The 21,084-nt window shown below is 53.4% G+C and overlaps 1 protein-coding gene across 2 annotated transcripts; it reads right to left on the bottom strand.

The window, feature by feature from the left end:
- Positions 1-5,268: 5,268 nt before the first annotated feature.
- TBR1 (T-box brain transcription factor 1) lies at positions 5,269-16,928 on the bottom strand. 2 transcript variants are annotated; one of them, XM_056861454.1, is made up of 7 exons: positions 16,417-16,928; positions 16,030-16,353; positions 14,644-14,798; positions 14,074-14,195; positions 13,306-13,464; positions 12,044-12,105; positions 5,269-6,229 (listed from the first exon to the last, which is right to left on the bottom strand). In XM_056861454.1, the coding sequence occupies exons 1-7, from the start codon at positions 16,926-16,928 to the stop codon at positions 5,269-5,271; spliced, it is 2,295 nt and encodes a 764-aa protein (XP_056717432.1). The 2 variants fall into 2 exon arrangements, with proteins under 2 accessions (XP_056717432.1, XP_056717433.1); XM_056861455.1 differs by lacking the exon at positions 16,417-16,928 and adding an exon at positions 8,722-8,802 and having other exon boundaries at positions 16,030-16,352.
- Positions 16,929-21,084: the final 4,156 nt, after the last annotated feature.

The following is a 21,084-nucleotide window of genomic DNA, read 5'->3' as shown; positions in this document are numbered from 1 at the left end:
CACTCAACAGCCCAATGGCAACGGGGGTTCGAGGGCTCTGGACCGCAGCCTTGTGCATAGATACTTCCACGCCACTCCAGGGACTATATCAGATCCATTCCCTCCCTTCCACAGATCAACTCATTCCCCTGTTTCCTACTGCATGCGAAATTCCTTGCGGGGCTTGAAAGGAAAGTCAATGGCCACTTATGGATGGGAGGTTTTGCCTTGGATTTGCCACTCTCTAGACGCACATTTTCCCCATCTGAATTCTCAAAACTCTGCATGGGGGCTTATTGTTGAGTTTTGAGAATCCGATGGGGAAAATGTGCGTCTAAAGAGTGGCAAATCCAAGGCAAAACCTCCCATGCATTAATGGCCAATAGCATCTGCCCAAATCGCAATACAAAACTTAAAAAAAAAAAAGGGTGAAAAACTACAACCCCAATTTTGGAATAGTTCGCGTTTTAAAAATAAGTCACAATGGGAGGGAGGAAAATATCCAATGGCCGGGGGCGGAGGTGAGGAAATGGAAAAAGTCAGACGCCTCCACTCCCTTGGTGAAGAAATCCCTCCTCCCCACCCCTCCAGTTCGTGAGCCCGTCCGTCCTTTGAGCGCAACGTGCTGCGTAAAAGACCAGCGTAGCATTTTGCCAGGTTTTATTATACTCGTTGTACACAGACAATACAAACGGGCGAAAACCAAAACATCCTCTCTCTCTCTCTTCCCCCCCCCCTCCTCCAAATGGAATTTGCAACTTGTATAAATAATTATTCAGGTGCACAGACATGACAGAACAAATCGTTTCGTTGGTTTGTTTTGTTTTTTAAAAAATCACAACAATCGATTTACAGAAGAGCCCAAAAATATACACACGGTGAAAACCCTGAATTTCTAGTTGGGAACAAGTCCCCGTCGAAAGGAATCTAGAGTTAATAGTTTTGCCTGGTGCATATTTCACGGTTGTCTTTGTTGTTGTTTTTTGATATCAAAAAATGGGTCGCTCATATAGATTTTCTACACAAAATTCAAAGACTTGCTACTCTACATCAACGTTGGGGGGATGAGGTTGGGGGGGTGGGGAGAGAACTCGATCGAGTATTCAATGCTCCTTACCCGAGGGAACAAGAGACTGAACAGGGGGGGAAATTAAAGGGGAAAGGGGAAATTAAAAAAAAAAGGGAAATCACTCTGAACTCGCCCTGCCTAGTGCATTTCCCCAGGAAGGCTGGGTCTCCCCCTCCCCCGCCAGCGACTTACATAGGCATTAAAAATAAAATCTTTCCAAACTAAATGCAATTTTGTTTTTTTGTGTGTTTTTTAAAAAATGTACAGCTCACAGAAGTCATTTTCACTGGACTACACTATGGGTACCAACAAGTCTGTCGTCTATTATGGGTTGCAGCTGGCTCATTACAAAGATTTACAGCAGTAGAAATCAACCAGAGTGGGGCTGGCAGGAGGTGGGCGGGCTGGGGAGGGAGGGGAGAAAAAAGGACTCGAATGGACCCTGCGCACGGGCCAGTCCTGGATTTGGCACCGGGGGGGGGGGGGAGGCCGTTTGGGGCAGAGGGAGAAAAGACCGTCAGCAGGGGGCTTGGATCCGAGCTCCGGCGAATAACGGGGATGGCTTGCCCTTCATTCGTTCAAGGGTCGTCTGTCGAAAAACGTGTTCTGGTTTGACGGCGAACCCCCCCCCAAAAAAAAAAAACAGGGACGCCCTTTATTTATTTTCGCATTTGTCGCCCGCCCTCCCCAGCAAGCCGGCTCAGGGCAGGTAAGCCCTTCTAAGCCCATCGACTTTCATGGGTTTGGAAGGGTGTAGCTCTGTTTAGGATGGCGCTGTTCGTCTTGGGTGTTATTATTTTGGCCTTTCTTGAAAGCCCGCTCTGAAAGCAAAGGCATGTTTAGGATCCCTTTCACACTGATAAGGCGTTACAAGGGGTCAAGGCGATCCTGCCGATCAGGGAGCGTTCCGGCGATCGCGTCTATTGTGAGGGCGGGATCCAGCCTAAAATGAAACCGTTTTAGGCTAAATGGATTTCAAGGAGAGCGCAGGCTTCGGCCCAGAATAATTTGTTTGAACTTCTTCCCCCCCCCCCAAAAAAGGGGGGATTTAGAAGCGCTTAATTTTAGGCTGGATCAGGCCGCTAGACTTTATTGCCGGAGCACTGGATCTAGATTTGTGGAGAAGGTGGAAATTAGGCGAATTTCATTTTAACCGATGAGCAATAAGCCTGCAATCTCAAGGATACTTACGGGGGGGGGGGGGGTTCAAATCACCTGGAACGGCAAGGGAAAGATTTTCCTGTAAATCTGTTTCAGAACTGGGCTGGCGATTTGTGAAATAAGCCTTGGCGGCCCCTAAAAAAAAATCCTGGATTGCAGGGGGAAAGAAGCCCCACCGAGACAACTACGAAAGATTTCCACTGACTTATTCCTCAGGGTGTTCACCGAGATCCTAAACACACTTTGCTAGTAAACAACTGCTTTTGAAACGACCGGGAAATGTTTGTAAGTAAATGCGTGTAGGATCGGGCGCAAGTCCAGTCTAGGGAACTTAAAGCCCCTGAATTTCGACAGGAGAGATTTATGTCATGTCCATAAACACTCCGTGGAAATAAATGAGACTTAACTTTGCTTCACGCTCTGTCTTCCCCTGGGATTGCCATCCTATATACATTTAGTTCCACTGAATTCGGTGGTATCTACTCACAAGTAAAAAATATGCCTAGGCTCTAGCTTTACTGTCATGCAAACCTCTCTAGGGCTGGAGGACAAGATCCGGCCAAAGAGGCCCTCCGAAGTCCCCTTGATTTCACGGAGAGACAGAAAACGTGCTTCGGACTTCGCGATCGCATGCAACACTTACCTGGGAGTAAGCCCTCCGGAGCGCAACGGGACTTACTTCCGAGTAAACATGCCTAGGATCGCGCTCGTCCTGAAATCAGTGGAGCGTGGGAAGGGCCTGGGTGGTGGCCAAAGCGGATCCCTTTCCAGGTACCTTTAGGAGCGAAAGGCCTGTCAGTCAAACCAGGAATCCACAGCTCACCGAATCTCAGTTCAACGGAACTCCCACCCCGAGGTTTAAACGAATTTAACTCCGTATTTATTTTTTTACTTCCACATAAGTATAAACCCTGAGATCTTAACTGGTTTCTCCTTAGCCCGAGTCTGTAAGGGTATATTCATATTTAAGAACTTCTGGAAAGTGGAGGGGAGTTCAGGTACCTTTAGTTGTGCTTCCCGGCTACTTCACACACACACACACACACACACACACACACACACACACACACCAAGCGCTTCTTCCCTCCTGAATATTAAGAGTATGTTCTTAATAAAGAGAAAGGAAAATCTCTCCCCACTCCCAGTTTCCCCCAGATGTTGGGAGGGGGACAGTAAAGAAAAGTCAGCTTGGACTGCTAGCCATGGCCGATCAAACACAAGCTGGAGTCCATTGGGCTTCAGGTTACATGAAGCTGCCTTATATTGAATCAGATCCTTGGTCCGTCAAAGTCAGTATTGTCTACTCAGACCGGCAGCGGCTCTCCAGGGTCTCAGGCAGAGGTCTTTCACATCACCTGCTTGCCTGGTCCCTTTAACTGGAGACGCTGGGGGTTGAACACATGAACACATGAAGCTGCCTTATACTGAACTAGACCCTCGGTCCATCAAAGTCAATATTGTCTACTCAGACCGGCAGCGGCTCTCCAGGGTCTCAGGCAGAGGTCTTTCACATCACCTGCTTGCCTGGTCCCTTAAACTGGAGACGCCGGGGATGGAACCTGGGACCTTCTGTATGCCAAGCAGATGCACTACCACTGAGCCACACCTCAATATAGCCAAGATGCTGGCACTACTGCAGCCTCCATGAAGGTGACTGGAAGGGGGTGGGGGAGGTTTCGCAGGGGAATCCGCTGTGGACGGTCACTTCCACCTTGTGCTGGATTCCATTGCCAAACCAGCGCCAGCCTACCGACTGGATCCGAAACAGCCTTCGGTCCTTAGGAATCCACGAAAGTCTTTCTCACTCTGTTTTGGATTGCCCAGCAAGCATGCTAACTCCCAAATAAGTCTCACTGAATTCCGCGGGGGGGGGGGCTTACCCCATGGAAGTGCGTGGCCAATGCTGCCTTAAAGCGAATTAGAATGCGTCTCCTCCCCCCAAAAAAAATCTACTGGAAATGTTGGGGGGGTGCCCCGAAACCCGCCCCTGTAGCCGCCCTGGGACTGTGAGCTCTCTCAAAAACAGGCTCAGAGATGTCAAGAAAAACCAATCCGGGCGAACAGAGCCGGCTCTTTCATACATGCCGAATAGTGCACTTTCAATCCACTTTGCAGCTGGATTTTACTGTGTGAAATGACAAAATCCACTTGCAACCGATCATTAAAACACATTGAAAGTGGATTGAAAGTGCATTATTCAGGATGCGTGAAAGTGCCCTAGGTGTTTAGTATCTATGCAATCCTATGCGAAGTTGCAATCTATGGGTCTAGACTGGACTGACTCTCCATGGTTACTTTTTTACAGCAAAAAACCCCAAAAACTTAAACAAGAGTCTTTCGGCACTTCAAAGACTGACAGGATTTTATTCCAGCCTCAAGTTTCTGGGCCTCGTGGCACCTGAGGAAGTAGGCTCTAGACCGGGGGAAAAGGTGTATTCTGGAATAAACATTTGGTTAGTCGTTGATGTGCCATCGGACTCCGGCTTCTTTCCAATCCGGATTAAGGGAGCCGGGATTCTCTAGGGCCATTTGTGCATGGGAGGCTTTGCCTTGGATTTGCCGCTCTCTAGATGCACATTTTCCCCATCCGAATTCTCAAAACTCAACAATAAGCCCCCAGGCAGAATTTTGAGAATTCAGATGGGGGAAATGTGCATCTAGAGAGCGGCAAAACCTCCCATGCATAAATGGGGCGTTCACTCTGGGGGTGCCAGCAAGGCATTGCCAATTCCAGCCGCGTTGGCCAGAGACATTTCCCCAGGGTTTGGGGGGTGGGGGTGGGGAATGGGTGTCCTATCGGCCATCCCTGGCGGGAGCAGTTAAATCCACCTGGCGCGGAGACCAGAGTCCCGCTGGTTTACCAGGGAGGCGGTTTCATGGGGGGGGGGGAGAAGGGGGCTGGGGCGTGCGCCTGGCGGGGTGCGGGAGGGCGGAAAGAGCCCGAGAAGTGTCGAGCCGGTGCGCAAGGCCAAGCGAGGGGGGACGGGGGCGATGCGGGGCAGGGGGGGGACCTCCCCTCCCCTCCCCTCTCCCCCCACCCCCCGCGGAGGGCAGCATCTCTAGCTGTGGGCGTAGAAGCCGTAGTAGCCGATGTCCTTGGCGCAGGTCTTGTCGCAGTCCCGGGGGGCCAGGGGGGGCTCGCTCTTGAGCGGCGACGAGCTCTCGGACGCCGGGGTGCCGGCCGGGGAGAGCCGCCGGCGCTTGGCCTGCTCGTAAATCCCAGAGTCGGTGGAGTCGATGGACTTGATGGACGAGGGGGTCTCGATCCAGCTGGAGTCGGACAGGTCCTTGGGCGGCTTGGAGTCCTCGGGGGGCGGGGGGCCGGCGGGGGGCGGGGGCGGCGGGGGGGCCACCAGGGGGGAGCGCTCGGGGGCGGCCAGGCCGTCGGGCTCCTCGCCGCCGCCGCCCCCCGCCCCGACGGGCAGGTAGGGGTGGCCCCCGGCCCGCCCGCTGCCCCCGCCGCCGTTGGGCCAGCAGGAGAGGGCCTTGGCGCAGTATTGCGGCGGGCTGCGGGCGCCCCAGCCCGACGGGTCCGGGTAGTAGCCCAGCGGGCGCGCGGTGCAGCCGGCCGCCTGCAGGGGGAGCGCCTTGACGCCGGCTGCCGCGTAAGAGAGCAGGGTGGCCGCGTTGCCCGCCAGATCGCCGGCAGGGTCGTAGGCCGAGGCGGCGGCGGCGAAGTCCAGCCGGTTGTTGGCCGGCGCCACGAACCAGCGCTGGGGGGACGGCGCGCCGGGCTCTTCGGCTTGCTGCGGGGACAGGAGGCCGTTGGGGTGCGCCGCCCCCCGCTCCGGGCCCCCCGGCCCGCCCGGCCCCACCCCCGGCCCGCCGCCGGCCCCCGGGTGGTGGGGGTGGTGGTGGGGGTGGTGGAAGCCCCGCGACTTGGCGTAGTTGCTGACGAACTGGTCCTGCAGGAAGGAGCCGGCCGCCGCCATGGCGTAGCGGGCCCCCGGCACGATCTGCGAGCGCGGCGAGTCGCTGGGCGAGGGGGTCAGGCGGTCCATGTCGCAGCCCGTGTAGATCCTGCGGGGGGGGGGAGGAGGCAAAGGGAGAGAGGGGGAGGCGTGAGAAGGCGCAGAGCCGGGCCGCCCCCCAGCCCTGCGCCAGAGTTTGCCGGAAGAGTCCGGCCCGCGGAACGCCACGCCACTGGACCCCCCCCCCCCATGCCATAGGCACAAGGCCGGGCTGTCAGATTGCAAGCCTGCTCTCCTGTCTTGGGGGGGGGGGTTAAAGTCCGCCGAACTCCATGGGGCTCCCCTCCCAGTAACTGTGCGCAGGAATAAGCGGCAATGTTGGGCGCCTAATCTCACCTAGAGGGGGTTAAACATCCCATAAAACCGAATGAGGGTTCTCTCCGAGTTGCTCAGTCCCATAAAACTCAGCGCACGGAACCCAATGGGGGGTTGGTTCCCGAATAAATATGCACAAGGCCGGGCTGCAAGTTCTGAATCCGAATCACATTTCTAGGGAGAAAATGCCGTGGGACTCAGATGGGGTTTATTTCAGATTCCCGGAATCGTAAAATCTCTTATCCTAACTCTCCCTGCTCAAAAGAAATCCCAATGCGTTCAGGGCAGATACGCGCAGGAGCTGATAGCAAGCCCTGGAACCTCTTTCTGATGCCAGCAGGCTTAGCCAGATCATCAAGAATGCCTCTGCGGATGTATGGAGGGCTCCACTTTTCTCACTGCTTGGTTATCGCAAGCGCACTAGCACCGGCTCGGGTAGGCTACGCCAAAATTGTCCAGGCAAGACTGACCTTGCCGGATTTTATTTTATTGTTTTTGGGGGGATCAGAGTCCCGAGGGGTTTTCATATTCTGTGGCTTTGCAGAAATTCAAACCCAGCAATCCTGAGGTTCACCTCTTGAGGTTCTGCCTGCTGAACAGAAGACCTGCCAGACAAAGGTGCCAGCTGGACTCGAACCCAGCCCCTTCTAGTTTTAGAACCTAGCCACTTCTACAGACACGACATGAAAAGAAATGAAATGCGTTCAGACCTATTGCTTGGAGGAACGGAAAGCTGGGCTGTAAAAATGACCACTGGCAAAATTTTGACATGACACCAAAGTTCCAATAAATAATTATGCCGGTGCAATCCGGAGAAAAGGGCTGTGGGAAACTGGGGAAGGGGTGGCCGGGCTGTTTTCGCCATTCCTTGTAATGGCCTGATAAACTCTCGGCCATCGGTCTAAAGTCCTAAGCAAATCGGGATCGTTTATTGATGAATTTTTATATCCTGCCATTTCAACCGGCTTGGTTCTAGAGGCGATGTTTAAAAAAACAAACATAAAAGGTACAATAAATACATGCATTTGTCCCAAAAGGTCAAAAAGAGAAAGAGCATAAAGAACTCCAGTCCGATTTCCAGTTTCTCTTTCTCTCCCTAACTAACACTGGAGTCTTCCGCTGGGCGATTCCCCGGGAATCAAGGAAGGAGGCCAGCAGAAGAAAACAGTCGAGCCAGGCCCTAGTTAGAAAACCCTGCAGCTCTTTAACCCCTGCCCGTTCAGGCCGTAGCCATAACCGCGGGAACCACAATAGAGCAACGGCGCCATGGGTGGCAACTTCGAAAGGGAGCCTGGCTGCCCATCGCTTTAGCCAGAATCCGCGTTAGGTATTCTGGATGTTCAGGGATTAGAATGAATGGGGAGTGGGTGTGGGTGTGTGTCTGATCCGCAACACCACTTCTCAGAAAGCAGCTGCGTGTCTCCTTGTCCAAAGCCCAGGGTGCCCAGAAAAAGTCAACAGTTCTAAAGTCCCTGGAATCATAGAGCTGGAACAGGTCGTACAGGCCATTTAGTCTTACCCCCTGCTTAATGCAGGATCAGCCTGGAGCATCCCTGACAAGTGCTTGTCCAGCCTCTGTTTAAAGTCTGCCAGTGAGGGGGAGCCCACCACCGCCCTAGGTAGCTGATTCCACTGTCGAACAAACCTTACTGTTTAAAAAAAATGTCCAGCCGTTACCTTTCCGCCCCTAACTTAAACCCATTATTGCCAGTCCTGTTCAGAAAACCGGAGTGTGAACAGTTCTAAAGTCTAGAGCCTGATTTATTGTTCGGAGAGAGGTGCCCAGTAGAGAGGGGTTTTGAAATCTAGGCGTTTTATTCTGTGGGGGGGAAATCAGAACATATAGAAGAATCTGGATTTTCTGACTCTGCCTGGGAGTTCTAGGAGACTAGGCAGAGCCATAAAAACCTGAGTCATGATGCGCACCTATTCTCTCCAGGATCAGAGGAGCATGCCTATTTATATTAGGTCCTGTGGAACACAGGCAGGCTGGTGCTGCTGCAGTTGTCTTGTTTGTGGGCTTCCTAGAGGCACCTGGTTGGCCGCTGTGTGAACAGACTGCTGGACTTGGTGGGCCTTGGTCGGATCCAGCAGGGCCTTACTTATGCTCTTACGACCCAGCAGCACCATGAAAGTGACCTCGAACCTCCCACAAGAAACAGGCCAGTCCCTTCAAACCAACCGAACCCTTAGAGAAGCCCTAGAGCTTCAGACAAGGCAGCGCACCTGGAGATCCAGAGAGGAAGAGGATCGCTGCCTGGCTTGGAGCCCAGGATCCAATCCACTGAGTCCTCATCTGCTTGATAACTAACCCAGACAAGGAAACATTGGATTACTACAGGCTCACTAAAGTACATACACTCCCCACTCACCCCATATATACTAAAAAGGCACGAAAATATATCAAGACTGGTTGATAAAAGACTGCATGTCTTTTCCATTAAATAAAACACCCCTCTAGCAGTGCGTAAAGATTAGGACGGCGTTGGTATTTAATTTTAAACAAGGCCCCCCGCCCGTCCTCCAAGAATAAGCCTGCCAGTGTGGCAAATTGACCGAGGCCTAAATACACTCAACAGGTCCTCGGGGGCCATTTGTGACGAACAGCAGGCGGACGCCATCTGCGGAACGCTCTGAATAGGCGGCGTAACGAACGCTAGCGGCGGGGCGAGAAGCGCAGCCAAGCGGCAGTCAAATTGAAAGCGCGCCGATCGCCAAGGGCCCGCGGAGGGCATTTTAAGGGGCAGACACCTGATGGCACCCTTTTTGTCTGGATTGATCAATCCCGGCGAGCTACCTGCCCTCGACTGGCGACTCGCAGTGGCGAGCCAGGTTAGGATGCGGGGCGTGCGCCACTTGCTCGCCCAGGGCTTTCCAGCTGGAAGCGAGCGAGGGTTGGACTCCCGCCTGCCGATTTTTGCCGCTTGGTTATGTTTTGGTGTTGGCAATGCCATGGCGGTAATGTGCGGCTTTGGCACGGATCTATGAAAAAGCCATGGTTTCTTCGGGCGTCCTTTGCAGGGGAGGGAGGAGTTTGTTCTTCCGTTTACATTGCACATTCATTTACAGAAATCTCAATAGCCCTGTCTCAATAGCCCTTTCTCAATAGTCTTGCCTCAATAGCCCTGACCTTGATGGCCCAGACTAGCCCGATCTGGTCGGATCTCGGAAGGGTCGGCCCGGTTAGTATTTGAATGGGAGACAACCAAGGAAGACTTGGGTTGCTAAGCAGGGGCAGGCAATGGCAAACCACCTCTAACCTCCCTGGTGTTGAAAACCCTATGGGGTCGCCATAAGTCGGCTGCGACTTGAAGGCATGTTACACACGCAGGATAGCCTCAATAAGAAGTGGAGAGGGTTTGGCCCCGTTGTGTAAAAACGTAACTAAGCCGCGTTGACGGTAATGATGCGCTTCTAAAAGCAGGCCTATAATACTCAACCCCAGCCGATAGGGGCAAAGCCTTCAGCAGCTGATCAGCGCCATCGGGTTTATTATATATGCAAGTTTATGGATTCCAGGCCAGATTTGTGCTTTAATTAACCTTCTGCGGTGCTCCCTCCCCTCAATTATCCGGCATATGCCACAAATTTAAGGCGCTAGATTTAAGGCGCTTTAATTGCCTTGCTTACTCTGGACTAGATCCGCAAACTTAAATCGTGTCCCCTCCTTGAACAGTTTGCGGCTTCAGGCCTAAAGTTTGGTTCTAAAGCGATGTCTCCGCTGGCTTCGCTGAAGAAGGACTCCAGCGCGAAGTTAAACGCTTGAGGCCAGGGCTACAGTCTGCATTTTAGCAAAATCCCCTCTGTCCTTCCTCAGCGGAGCCGGTTCTAGAAAGACCCTAGCAGGGCGACATGGACCAATTATGCATGGGAGGTTTTGCCTTGGATCTGCTGCTCTCTAGATGCCCATTTTCCCCATCCAAATTCTCAGAACTCAAAAATAAGCCCCCATGCAGAGTTTTGAGAATTTGGATGTGGAAAATGTGCGTCTAGAGAGCAATAAATCCAAGGCAAAGCCTCCCATGCATAAAGGTCCATGCTTTCCTTCCAGAAGACCAGAGACACGGAGTCGCCTCTGACTTGGACCCCCACCCTTTCAAAGCCTCAGGACCGACAAAAGAACGCCTATAGTCCGGCTGCAGTCCTATTCCCATTTATTTGGGAGTTCGTCCCGTCGCTTACTGCTGGGCGCATCATATCGCCGGGTTGCCTGCCGGGTTGGCCTGCGGTTCAGCACCATGGACAGCTACCCTTCCCCCTTACGAAGGCGACGCTTCCCATCGCCGCCGCCCCCCGGCCCATGGCCTCTGCGCGTGGGGTCTCTTCAAGGGGCTTCTCGGGGGGTTTATTCTCGAAGGGAGAAGGGGAAGTCCCAAGAGTTAGAGGCCGTTTCCCTCTTAGACCGAGTTAGCTGTTAAACGCCTGCAGCGAAACCCAACCTCTGGGGAAGTCAACGACCGCTTAGTGTACCGGGGAAAGTCTAAAGCAGAGTTGACCATTTTAGACAGATTGGAAGTCTAGGAATAGACGTACACGGTCACGTCGAGGGTCCTTTAAAAAGCTAGCCTTTCTTCCCGCAAGCTCTGAAATTCTCAGGATTTGGCATAACTCAGAAAACCTGCGCGGCTCTGAGGCTGTCGAGGTTGGCCCTACAGAAGCACGGGCTTGTTCCTTGTCCCGACGAGTTTGTGACGCCTGGTTTTTGACAGCGTTTGGTGGGGAAGGGGCCCCAGAGAACAATTGATGGCCTGATTCGATTGAATTCTGGCTCTGATTCCATCAACCGGATTTCAACACCGTCACCGCATTTATGAAAATTATTAACCTCAGGGTTTCCAGATCGTACAAGCTGGGCATGCAACCCTCTATAGGTCCAATCCTAAAAAAACCCGCTAGGGTCTAGGGTAAACTACTGAGAGGACAAATTGCCCCAAGAAACATCAAAGGAAAACACGAGATGTCCGCCCACCCATAAGCCACCCTTTATGGAATCAAAAGCAGACTGGGTTAGATCGGGTTCATCTGGGCCACGAAGTTCACCCAGCTTGTTGACTGATTGCTATCTCTTCCCAAAGTTTTTGGAAGAGGGTGAGGCCCTTGAAGGAGAGGCCAGATGCCGATGTGATCAAATCAGTCAAACAAATCAATATTGACCTCCTCCCCTCAACATTGGCGATCACCCCTTTCCTTCTGCAATTAATACTGGCGCCTTTTGCACAAGGAAACCGAAGGGAATCGAGCGTCTGCCCAGAGCGAAAGCCGGCCGCCGGGTAAGCACAAGGGGTGCCAGGCGCACCTGCCGCCGCCCCAGGGCCAACCAGCGTGGGTGCCACTTTGCCCCAGCTCTCCTGAGTAAAATAGCCAGCCAGCCTCTTCCCATCCCCTACTAGGATCGCACAGGACCGGTTCCTCCCAAGAGAGGAGAGTCGATCGCGGAGGCAGGCTCCGGTAAACATTTTTTCCCAAGGCGGTCCGCAAACCATCCCGAGCGACCACCTCTAAATGCCGCCGCGGAACAAGAGACCCGACTCGGGGCCGCCTCACTTACGTGTCGTAGTTGTCTCGAAAGCCTTTTGCGAAGGGATTGTGGTCGATCTTCAGCTGCGTGATCTGGGCCAAGAGGAAAGCAAAAGAAAAAAAAAGTCAAAAGATCTGCCCCCCAGAAAAAGCCAGTTCCAAAAAGACAAATGTCAATTAAAAAGCAGCATTCTGTCATTTCGTTTTGGAATTAGTTCTCTTTTGCCGTATGCTTGAAAGAAGTACTGATTGTAAAGGGGGGGGGACACGTCTCCCTCCCCACTAATTATGGACACAAGAAACTTAAAATATCATTCTGGGTACCAGCACTGCCAGATTCTTTTTTTGCGTGCCTAGCAGTGCGAACGGCCCATCGAGGCCGCACTGCAAGGCCCAGATCCTACGCGCTTTCCTTCGGGACTAAAGCCACCCCGACTGAACACGCAGAGGATCAGGGCCGCAAGGGGCGAGTAACGCCTAGTCACGTGGCCGACACGGCCAGCAGCCAGTTCTTCGAAATGCAGGCGGAGGACGTATTTGCGTTCAGACCAAAAGAGAGACAGACAGACAAACTGGCATCCAAGCCGAATTCAGAGGCAGGGATGCTCAGTCTTTGAGACACCGGCGGTCACAGCAGAGAGGTTGGGAAGGGGGAAAACAGGCATCCTCCTTTTTAGGCCACAAAATAACCACAGTCCATAATGTGTGTGTGTGTGTGTGTTTTAAAAAAATAATAATAATAATATTGTAAATATTTATTGCCCTCTTGCCCAGAATGTATTCGGAATCAATTCGAGCACCATTCTCGAAGCAATCTGCCTTTCCTCCAATAAATGCTGGCGCCTGGGAACGCGAGCCAGGAGTGCGTAAAGGAAGAAAGGGAATATTCAACTCTTCTAGAATAAAACACGGCCAAAGCGGATCAGGCCACTCAGACAAAGGCAGAGGGAGCTGCCGAGTGCATGTGTGTATTGGGGGTGGGGGGAATACATTCGGCAGACTGAAAAGGAAGTCTTTGCCGCCTGGCGTCCTCAGGGACCGCGGCCACCTCCTGGGACTCTCTCAAGATGCTCCCAACCTCAGGGAAGGACCAAAACCAGGGAGAGGGGCAGGGAGAGACCTCCAAGGTGCTGTTTTTAAATAAGTCCGACATTGGGGCTCAGACCGACTCATCCGCCCTCCCCCTTGGTCCCCCGGGATTCGGATTCCTCTGTCCCCCGTCCCCCAAGCGACCCTGGAAGAGAAAGACAACCCGGGAAGGGGGAAATCGAAGGAAAGCCGAGCCTTTTTTACATCGGTGTTCTGGTAGGCGGTGACGGCGATGAACTGCGTCTCCGGGAAGGTAAAGGTCTGCACCCGGCCGGGCTGGCTGGTGTCTTCAGTGCCGTCCTCGTTCACCTCCACCACGTGCAGGCGGGGCTGGTATTTGTGCAGGGACTGCAAGACCACCATCTGCCGGGCGGAGGAGAGGGAAGGGGCCGGAGGTGCGGGGAGAGGGGGGGAAGAGACATAAAATCAGGGTGGGGCGATGCAGGGCCTGGCCGGACCAGAGTCACGCCGCCCTCCCCGCCTCCGGAGGGAGAGAGAGCCGCGGCCCCGCAAATCCCCTCTTTGTTCCTCCCAAGCCCGCCGCGGTTTTTAAAGGAAATGTCAAAAGGGGGGATTCCGGGGGTCTTTTTCCAACAGAAGCCTCCGCTGCGCTCTGTCACAAAAAGGGGGGGGGAACGGAATTCACCCTCGTCCTTGCGTTATCAGGATTCTAGTTTTAATTTAAAAAAAAAACATAAGGGTGAAAACTCATGGGAGGTTTTGCTGCTCTCTAAATGCACATTTCCCCCAGCCAAATTCTCCGAACTCAACAGTAAGCCCCCATGCAGAGTTTTGAGAATTCAGATGGGGGAAATGTGCATCTAGAGAGCGGCAAAACCAAGGCAAAACCTCCCGTGCGTTTTCGCCCTAAGAGAGCCCCGCAAGGCCCGAAGCCACCCCGGGAACGGTCTGATTGAGGGGGGGGGGCTTTGGACTAGGGGTCCCGGCCGGGCTTCGCCGCTTGCCACTGACCTGCCCGTTGTTGTTGGAGGCGCCCTTATTGTTGGTCAGCTTCAGCTTGCCGAAGGAGATCTCCTGCCGCATCCAGTGGGCGCCGGTGTTGGGCGAGTCCGGGTGCATGTAGACGCGGTTCCCTACAGAGAGGCGCGGGAGGCAAGCGGAAAGGCCGTTTATGCCTGGGAGGTTTTGCCTCGCTAGATGCTCCACAATAAGCCCCCCATGCTGAGTTTTGAGGATTCGGATGGGGGCGGGGGGAAAGGTGCATCTAGAGAGCGGCACAACCCAAGGCAAAACCTCCCAGGCGTAAATGTTCAAAGCTCGCCTCGGTGAAATCCCCGGGGGACCCCTTAAGCATAGCAAAAGATAATTAAAAAAGGAATAACCCCCCACACACACACACACCGTTTTCTGGGGGGAAAGGACACCCCTCCTCGCCAGCCCTCCCAGCCCTTTGTGGAGCCCACTCGGGCCGACCTGGGGCCGCGGCCGTCCATCCCGGCTTTAATCAAGCCTTCTCAGCTCCGCCGAGGGCGCGGGAGTGCCTGTGCGCGCCCAGAAGGTGTTAATGGGGAGCGGACTTGCCTTGCACGTTGGTGTCTGCCTTGCCGCAGGGCACCCACTTTCCTCCCTGGAAGCGCCAGTGGTTGGGGTCGGCCAGGATGACGTCCACGAAGATGTTGTAATGAGCCGTGGGGTCCAGGCCAGAGATGTTAAAACTCAGGAAAGGGAACATCCGCCTGTTGGAAGGAGGAAGTGGGTCGGTTTCTCGTTGTTGGCCATTTTTGCCTGGGAGTTTTTGCCTCGGGTTTGCCGCTCTCTATAAGCACATCCCCCCCCCCCGAATTCTCAGAACTCTGCAAGGGGGCTTATTGTTGAGTTTTGAGAATTTGGATGGGGAAAAATGTGCATCTAGAGTGCAGCAAATCCAAGGCGAAACCTCTCGTGCATAAATGGCCAAACACAAACTCCCATGCAGAGTATTGAGAAATCGGATGGGGAAAACGCGCGTCTAGAGAGCGGATCCCAGGCAAAACCTCCCATGAGTAAAAAGGAAGGACATCACAGATGTATATGACAAAAATGACAAAAGGAAACTCTCCAGTCCCCGCTGGAAAGTTTCTTCCGAGCCAGTCCGAATCCTCCCCTCCCTGTCCCCGGTTTGCGCGGCTGATCTCAGGATGCGCGCAGAGACGGACGCCGGGAGATGCCCCCGAAGTCTAATCCAAAGGCGCCTCTCGGCTCCCCTTCTCGGAAGAAAAACCGGCTCCGCGCGTCGACGGGGAAGGCTACCCGGCGCCAGCCTCCTCGCGAGCAAAGCCGGCTCCCGCCGTGCCTGCCTGGATCAGTGGGGCTTGCTTCCGAGGAATCGGGCGGCGGGGCTCGGATCGTCCACCTCCCTTTCTCCGGCAGGCGATCCTGGAGTCGAAAGGCGTTTCCTCGGAAGCGAGTCCCAGTGATTTCGGGGCAGGTCCTGCTCCTGGGGTTTGGGGATGCGGGGCTCCAGGCTATGCCTCCGAGAGAGCCGGGGCTCGCCTGCGAAAGCCCCGCCGGAATGAAGCTCCCCGCTTGCCGGGGAGCGGCGCCTAACGGCGCTGCGAAACGGCCCTCCGTTGCGCGCAGCGAAACGCCTAGAAAGACATTCAAAAGGCGCCCCAATATTTAGCATCTGTGAATAGATATAAATTCCCAAAGTGGGGAGAAGAAAAAAAAGTCCTAAGGTGAGAAAAATGCAGCGTTTAAAAAAGAGCGGATCTACCCAAGGAGGTAGACCCCCCCCAAAAAAAAATGAAACGAATAAAAAAATGCAATGAAATAAAAATTTACAAAAAGCGCTTCGCTTTTTTTGCTTTTTGGGGGAAGAAAAAACTCTTCGGCGGGTTCTTGGTTTCTGCCAGCCGCAACGAAGTCCTGCGGGGTCCCGGTGGGCGGCGAGGCTCCGTCGGTCCGCCGTCGGGGCTGCCGGCTTACCTGCCTTGCTTGGTAATGATCATCTCGGTCTGGTGCCGGTGGAACTTCAGCCAGAGCGGCCGGTTGCATAGGTAGACCTGCGCCTTGCCCGGCACCAGGCCGGCTTGGGCGGAGGGGAACTGGTAGAAGGGCGCGCCCTGGTACGAGTGGCCGTACTGCTGCGGGTAGGGGTAGCCGGCGGCCGGGTAGCCCTGGGGGGCCGAGTTGGAGAGCAGGCTGTTGTAGGCTCCGTTGGCCAGCACCGGGTGGTGGGCCATGTAGCGCCCGGGGCTGGCGATGGAGAAGGCGGCCGCCGGGTTGTGCTGGCCCGGGTAGGGGAACATGCTGGCCGGCGGCGGCGGGGCGGCGACGGCCGGCGGCTGGAGGGCAGCCGACGAGGCGGACGACGAGGAGGACGAGGAAGAGGAGGACGAGGAGGAGGACGAAGAGGCGGCCGCCGGCGAGAGCAGGTAGCGATCCGCTGCTGCTGCTGCTGCTGCGGCCGCGGCGGCCGCTCCATCGAAGGCGGGCCGGAGCTGCTGGTGGCCGCCGCCGCCGTCCAAGACGACGGGCGAGAGTTTGGCGCGCTGCTGCTGCGGCGGCTGGTGCTGGTGTGGCTGCGGCTGGGCGTCCCCTGGCGGGTCTTTGGAGTCAGGGAAACCGTCCGCCTCGGCCTGATTCGTCATCCCCCCCCTGGCGAGTTTTTTCAGAGGTGAACTCCTCTCCAGGTTGTCAGCCGTCGACGCGAGGAGGGCGGCGGCGGCGGGGTGGTGGTGGTGGTGGTGGTGGTGATGCTCGTGCAGGGCCAGCTCGGGGCCGCCCGCCGCGGGAGGGAAGGCGCCGCCGCCGCCGCCGCCGGCGTGGAGGAATTTCTTGGAGAGCATCATCGACGGGGGCGACAGGCAGGGCTCCAGCTGCATCGCTCCGGCCCGAGGGGGCTCCCGGCCCGGCCCTCTCTTTCGGGGCTCCTCAGGGGCCCCCGGACGGCCCGACGCGCCTCATCCCGGGACACTTCCCCCCCCCCTCGGACCGGCCGCGCTCTTTCTCCCGCCCGAGGCTGGTCTCGAACTGCAGCCGCGGTTCCCCTTCTCTCTCTCTCCGCCGCCCCCCCCCCCAGCCCCGCCGCCCGGTTCTCCCTAAGAGAAGAGATTGGCCAATTGACACCGCGCAGCGATCAGCCAAGCCTCCACTTTTGATCTCCCTGCCTGCCGAGCGCATGAGACGGCGCCTGCCATTGGCTCGGCGCTGACGGTAATTTAATTAGATCGACATTAATTAGGATAATCACCTGGCTCCCGGTCGCGATGAGCCAGGCGGAGGGAAGGAGCATTGGTGGGTCCTTAAAAATATTATCATCATTATCGTTATCATTATCATTATCATCATCATCATCATCATCATCATCATCATCATCATTATTATTGATTATATTCTGCCACTGTTCGTGATCATACTGATATTATTATTGGGAGAGAGAAAGACTTTCCAGACGTGTTCACGACAGGGTGACCTCCGGAGAGGGAGGAAGGAAGCTGAGATCTAAGAGAGCATCTCTGGCTCTTTCCTCTCGCCTTCTTCTTTGCAAGGAGGAAATCAAGAAGTGTGTGTGTGTGGGGGGGTCAGGATCCCTCCCTGCCCGCCCCCAACCCTCCCCCCTCCTCCGATGGGCCTGTTCCCTCTGGGCTCCCCTCTCAGGAGGCCCCCCTCCCCTCTCTCCGGCTCCACCAGCTCCTGACAGGTGAGCGGGCTGCGGATGCGGCTCACCAAGTGGTGGAAGCGAATTCCCTCCGGGGTGTGTTGGGCTCTCCGCGTTGCTTCCCGCAGTGCGCTGTCCCTGGTGCTGAAGACCGGGGGCATTTATGCAGGGGGGGGGGTTTGCCTTGGTTTTGCCGCTCCCTAGATGCACATTGTTCCCATCAGAATTTCCAAAACTCAACAATAAGCACCCCCATGCAACGTTTAAGCCGGCGCAATCTCCCCCCCCCCAAACCAGGAGGCAGACTTTGCTGGCCGTCTCTCCACCCCCACCCCACCCCCATCACCACTGCCCTGCTTGGGGGACGGCCTCTTTCTCCCTCTTCAGCCAAAGTCTCCTTCCTTCCCCTTCCACCTCTGAAATAATCATAAGGCGAAGCGCCTTGGCCGACCTGCTCGGCTGTTTACAGGCTCTTTGAGGAATCAATATTTCATCTGCTGCGCTGGCAGGCGGAGATGATGCTGGGGGTACACGCGGCCGAGGGGGCGCCGCCATCCAGCCCAGCCAAGGGGCTCTCTCTCCCCGCCGGACCTGCGCCCCTCTTGCGCCTCCCCGGTTGGGAATTTCGACTCTTTTTTGCCCTTTCTCAGGCAGAGATCTCTCCGGTGCTCATAAAGAGGTGGTCGCACACCTCCTGACCTGGCGTTCCTAGAAACAGATTCAGGGGCTGGCAGGTTCCGAGAAGAGAGGCGAGGCAGGCGGGATCTCCATTTTTTTAAAAATGATTTGGGGAAGGAAAAAAAAATCCAAGACAATTAGATTTCCCAAAGGCCCCACTGATTTCACTGAGAGTGTTCCCCGCGGATACATCTCTCTCCCTTGAAATCAGTGGAGGCGCGCCGTGTGCCTAAGCACGTTTGTTCAGAAGAAAGCCTCTAGTCAATTTACTGAAGATTTCAGCAATAATAATAATAATAATAATAATAATAATAATAATAATAATAATAATAATAATAATAGGTTGGGTTGTGCCCAGGGGTTTAAAATAAGAAGAGACCATTCAAAAAATGATGATGAAGATGCTTTACTGTGGCACCAAGACAAAGTCCATTTCCTTCAGCTGCTCAGCGATTCGGATTGCATTTATATTGTGGAATGGAGGCGGGTCCCTTGAGTGGCTCGCAGCTCCGCCAATCACAGGATGGCAAACTGGGCCCAGGTGAAGAGCGATGGAATCCTGGAATAATTTTCTAGTTGGGCCATTCTCTCCATTACCATTTTTGGGTTGAAACCAAATTCCTGCAGGGCAATTAAGGTCCCTTCTCCCACAAAAAGTATCCCCCCTCCTCTTCCTGAGGGTTAGGTCTATGAATCCATCACAACAAAACCAAAGAGAAGAATCTTGGAGGACCTTAAAGACTGACAGATTTGTTGTGGCAGTGGACTCCGGTGCACAAAAGCTTCTGCTGTGCTAACAGATTCCTGTCTGTCTGTCTGCCCTTCCATCTGCCCGTCCACTCATTTCATCATCGTCATCATCCATGCTGAGCAGGACTTCTGCGTAACTGGAAAGTCAATATACTACATAGTGAATGATTGCTAATTCTAAAAAAGTTACTACCATCCCTGTGAATTTCAAAAGGACTCCATTAACACCCTCACAGTTTCTGATACATCCCATTGCAGGGGTGGATGGGGGGAACACACACTAAAATATATAACTAAAACAAATCATTCCCATTTCCCTAGAAATCTTGATACTGAAAACGCTCTGAGCTATATTATCTGCATCAACATTTTCCAGTTTGATTTTACTCTATGTGTAATTTAATTCTACACCATCAGATCTGCTTTCCTTATATGCTGCAATTGTGGTTAGAATTGCTTCATAGTGTGGGGAAAACATACACTTCATGTATTTAAAACTTTCTTATTAGCTGCTTTTCTCCCTCATGGAGTTCAAGGTGGCTTACAACATAGATAAAACACATAAAATACATTAAAAACATAAAAAGTAAAACTTAAAATCACAGTTCAGAACTGCTTAGTAAGCTCAACCAAATGCAGTCCTAAATAAAGCTGTCTTCAGATGCCTCCCAAAGATTAAAAGTGAGGGGCCTAGTACACCTCCCTGGAAAGGTCGTTCCATAATTGTGGGGCTGCCATTGAAAAGGCCCTTCCTCAAGAAGGATATGAGCATTCTTTGGGAGCAGGGCTCACAACTGCAAAAAAAAAAGTTAAAATAACTGATCCTGTTAATTCTAAGAGGCCAAGAAACTGGAATGTCTTGTATTGCGCTCATCTAGAAAGTAAAGACAGGGCTCTTTCGGGGAGTTCATGCAGGACATAAGGACACAGACACTCAAAACAATGACATCCAGAAACTATTCAAGAAGAGTTTCAATCCCTTGACAAACTGCTGCAGTGTGGACCTTCAAATTACCATACTACAACAACAGTGGATTCAAAGGGAGACTTCAGTGTGAAACTGTTTGAGTTAAAATTCATTAGCAAATTTCAGAGGAACAGTTAGCAACAAAAACAGCAGTGAGTTTTGTGGTGTCTTAAAGAGCTGCAAATATATGGTGCCATAAATTTTCATGAGATAGAGACTGTTTCATCTGACCGTTTCTTAAACTTTAAGATGATTTGGACTCTAGAACTGTTAGCAAAAGTGATACCATAAACTCAAGAGTCAACAGTAATTGATAGCAGATACCTTACTAAACAGAGCAGTTGACCTATCCATTTTGCTTTGGCTTCAACAGACAGACATACACCCTTCTGGATTCTGTCCCATTTTACAGGTTGATGCTGTCTCGTTATGCTTGACTGGGAATGGCTCGTATCCCCTCAAATTTGAATTTGTAATAATTTGTGTTCTACCTAACAGCAGTGCACATCTAAAGCAATCTCTTAAATATGGCCTTTTGGCTTATTAAAACCTATGCTACAACATATCTGATACTGTAGGACTTGGGCCTTTTATGCATGGCTGTTTCCCTCACCGTTACACCTCCAACAATCAGGTCTTTGATTATGCATGCCATTTCTGACTGTCAGAGGTCGCCTCACTCTCCCCCTGTGATTCCCTGTGTTTTGCGTGTATTTTCAAATTTGAGATAAAACAGGTTCCTAAAAACGTGGGTGAAACATGGGGAAATGCAGGGGGAGAGGGAGGCAACCTCGGATGGCCAGAAACAACATGCATAATCAAAACAAAGTCCCAAAGTTGTTGGAGGGGTGACCGTGAGGGAAACAACCATGCATAAAAGGCCTTGGGTTCAGCAGTGACTGGGAGTGCTTGTCTTATCTAAGAAACAATTGCCCCACTTTAGATGCTGATATTATGACCAGTGGTCACCCATTGGGAGTGGGTT

This window comes from Euleptes europaea, chromosome 15, assembly GCF_029931775.1.
Source record: "Euleptes europaea isolate rEulEur1 chromosome 15, rEulEur1.hap1, whole genome shotgun sequence".
In the NCBI taxonomy this organism is placed as follows: Eukaryota; Metazoa; Chordata; class Lepidosauria; order Squamata; family Sphaerodactylidae; genus Euleptes; species Euleptes europaea.
This window is presented reverse-complemented; position numbering and strand designations above follow the sequence as displayed.

What these genes read in the sequence shown, in the direction of transcription:
- TBR1 (XM_056861454.1), bottom strand. Translation starts at nt 16,928, where the DNA reads ATGCAGCTGGAGCCCTGCCTGTCGCCCCCGTCGATGATGCTCTCCAAG. An exon ending in TCCTCTTCCTCGTCCTCCTC is followed by an intron (nt 16,354 to 16,416) that starts GTCGTCCGCCTC and finishes GCCGCCGGCCAG; the next exon opens with CATGTTCCCCTACCCGGGCC. An exon ending in TTTCGAGACAACTACGACAC is followed by an intron (nt 6,230 to 12,043) that starts GTAAGTGAGGCG and finishes CCCCCCCCGCAG; the next exon opens with GATCTACACGGGCTGCGACA.